Raw genomic sequence first — 3,222 nt, 5'->3', positions numbered from 1 at the left:
GCGGGACGCCGACGCGACCGCAGGCCGCCGATGCGCCCTCGAGCACGACCACGGGCACGACTGCGGGTATGGCCGTGGGCGTCGCAGGCCGGCCGCCGAGCGCCATCGGCCGCTGCCCGTTCCTCCCAAGCCTCTCGAGCTCGCCCTCCTCCCTCCACGGGAGAAGAAATGAGAAGAAAGGGGGAAGGAGAAATCGGGAGAAGAGAAGAGGAGGAGAAGAAAAAGAAAGAAGAAAGAATGGGAGAAGAAGGTTCGGGAAGGAAGAGGGAAGAAAAGAAAAAGAAGAAAAGAAGAAAAAGAAAAAGAAAAGAAAAGAAAAGAAAAAAAAAAGGAGAGACCCTTAACGGGTCCGACCTAACGGGTCGGATCCGAGTTTGGGTCCGAACCTGTTATGCCCAAATAAAAAAAAAGAAAAATGAGTTTAGCCAAATTTGACTAAAACCGAGCCCAATCAGGTTGGACTAAGTCCGGACGAACCAAAACTATAAATTGGGTTAAATTCGAACCGAATTAAGCCCAATTGAGTTGGGTCCGAACCCAATTAAGCTGAGTTAGTCGCAGCAGACCCAAATTGAATATGAATCAAGCCCAATTCAAAACCAGTTTAACTAAATTAAAGACCCAATTGACCTACGTGAACCCAATCTGGTTCTAAATCGAGGCCAAGGGCTCTAAATTAAGTAAATTGGACTTGAGATCCAAGCAAGTAAATTCATGTTATGATAAATTAGAAAATTATGAATAAATAGAGAATAATGTGACCCCTATATGATTTATTTAGGTAATCAAGGATTTGTCACCCAGACGTAAGAAATTGGAAAGCAAATTGCTGTAAGTAATCTTGGCACTGATCTTAAAGTTTTTAAATTACTGTTTATTTACAATTATGAAAATGTATTGGTTATGATATATTTTTCTCAAAATTAGGATCAAGTATATGATTGCATGTGATTCATGAATTTGATTAAAGAGCATTCTTCATGAATATTTGTTGATGTATGAGTTATGAAATTATGATTATGTTAGACTGCATGAAAAATGATATTTGAGACATGTTTATGCATTTTAAATTATATGATGTCATTTATCATTTTTCAACCTATTTATGATGATTATGATTCATAAAAGAAAAAGAATATGATTTATGAACTCTCAAATAGCTATGACCACCTCTAGAAATAGAGGCCAGTCGACACCATGGAGCTAGCATCCAAAGAATAACAGGCCCTTTGCCAACGGATTAAAGTTGGTAACGAATAACAGAATTAGTTGACTAAGATTAGCAGGCCCTGTCACGGGATTATAGTGACCATAGCAGCACATTCGTCTGAGAGTATGTTTTATAAAGTATGGATAAATGGCAATATTTCAATATGACTTGCATTATCATGATTATGAACTTTCATGGATGGAACATGCATTGCTTTATGATCTGATTTGCGTATATCATCTATAAAATGTTTTATTTTGCTACAACTGATGGCTTTTTAATCACTGCATTGGCATAATTGTACTTGATCCAATAAGATAGTACTTGGTTACTTACTGAGCTGTGTAGCTCATATCTTTTCATCTTTTTTTCTACAGATGAATAAAACTACTAAGAGCAGGGAGCTTGGTGTTATTCAGGATTGGGGTAACTAAAAATATTATATAATAATTAAATTTTAGAAGCTCTGTACTGTTCCAACTTCATGAACAATGTTATGACATTAGTAAATGAAACTATTTATTTTCATTATAAAATTTTAAGTGGCTTCGTGTTATTGCGTGCATAAGATTGCAATAGCACGGCCGTGTCATGATCTGGATTTGGGGCGTGACACTTAGTGGGATCAGAGCAATAGGTTTAATCAAGAGTAAAAAAAAATGGTAAGAAAAATGGGTAGTTAATCCTCGTTCAATTAAACTCGGCATATTCAAAAGAAAGAAAATTAATTAATTGAATTATGCTAATATTTTTGATAGGTGAAAATGAGGAACAGAGAGGAGGAAGTCTTGGCAAATATTGCAGCTCGGAGGAGAGGAGCAAGAGGGAGAGGACTTGCCTGGCAGCTAGCTGAGCAAACTCTGAACCCAGCTGCCACCCAGGCCGATTTTGCCGGAGCAAGTCAGATGATGACTCAGCTCCTTCAGATGCAGCAGGAGATGTAACAACAGATGCAGCAGCAGATACAGCAGCAGATGCAGGTGCAGCAGCAGATGCAGATGCAGCAGCAGGTGCAGACCACTGCCCGACCTACACAGTCCATTGAGTCCTACTATGAGCGATTCCGTAGGCTCAACCCACCTATGTTTGATGGTGGAGCTGACCCTCTGGTTGTTGAGACATGGATTCGGGAGGTAGAGAAGATGTTCAAAGCCTTGCAATATCCCGAAGAAGTGAAGGTCAGATTGGCTATCCCTATGCTAAAAGGAAATGCAGAGTTCTGGTGGATGGCCATTGAAGCTGCACTCGAGGGTGAGGACAAGCTACCGACATGGGAGGAATTCAAGAAAATGTTTTATGACCAGTATTTTTCTGAGTCAGTCAGAATATCTAAATAAAATGAATTTTTATCTCTAAGGCAGACAGATGATATGACTGTGCTAGAATATGCCAACAAATTTACTAAGCTGGGTCGGTTCTGCCCTCAGATGATAGAGATTGAGAGAAGCAAGGCTAATAGATTTGAGCAAGGCTTGAGGGACGAAATTCGATCCCGATTGTCAGTTCTGATTTTTACTAGCTATGGAGAGGCCCTGGAGAGAGCACTGAAGGTAGAAGCAGATCTGAAGAAATCAGGGAAGGAAAGAGGTGAGTAGAAAAGGGCCGAGATGTCAAGGAATCTGATGAACCGACCAAGAAACTTTGAAGGCCCTCCTAACAAGAAGAAGAAATTTAAGGCTTGTTATTACTGTGACAAAATGCATTCTGGTCCTTGCTTGAAGAGGATGGGAACCTGTTTTATATGTGGGCAGCCAGGACACATAGCCAGAGATTGCCCGAACAAAAAGAAGGTTGAATCTGGACCTTCTAGACCAACTTATCAGATGCAGAGAGGAGCTGCATGGGTGTGCGCACTGACACGACAGGATGCTAGTGCCAGTGACAGAGTTGTGGCAGGTATGATTCCCATCAACTCTGTTGATGCTTCAGTACTATTTGATTCTGGCGCTACACATTCCTTTATATCCTTCAAGTTCTCTGCATCCTTGCATCTTATGCCTGATAAGTTAGAT

At 40.7% G+C, this 3,222-nt stretch overlaps 1 protein-coding gene across 1 annotated transcript; it reads left to right on the top strand.

The window, feature by feature from the left end:
- Positions 1–2,160: 2,160 nt before the first annotated feature.
- On the top strand, positions 2,161–2,805 carry LOC120107495. The gene is made up of 2 exons (XM_039120786.1): positions 2,161–2,513; positions 2,568–2,805. Exons 1-2 carry the CDS (start codon positions 2,161–2,163, stop codon positions 2,803–2,805), a joined length of 591 nt encoding a protein of 196 aa, XP_038976714.1.
- Positions 2,806–3,222: the final 417 nt, after the last annotated feature.

This window comes from Phoenix dactylifera, unplaced genomic scaffold, assembly GCF_009389715.1.
Source record: "Phoenix dactylifera cultivar Barhee BC4 unplaced genomic scaffold, palm_55x_up_171113_PBpolish2nd_filt_p 000882F, whole genome shotgun sequence".
In the NCBI taxonomy this organism is placed as follows: domain Eukaryota; kingdom Viridiplantae; phylum Streptophyta; class Magnoliopsida; order Arecales; family Arecaceae; genus Phoenix; species Phoenix dactylifera.
The sequence above is the reverse complement of the archived record's forward strand: the minus strand, read 5'-3'. Positions and strand labels throughout refer to the sequence as shown.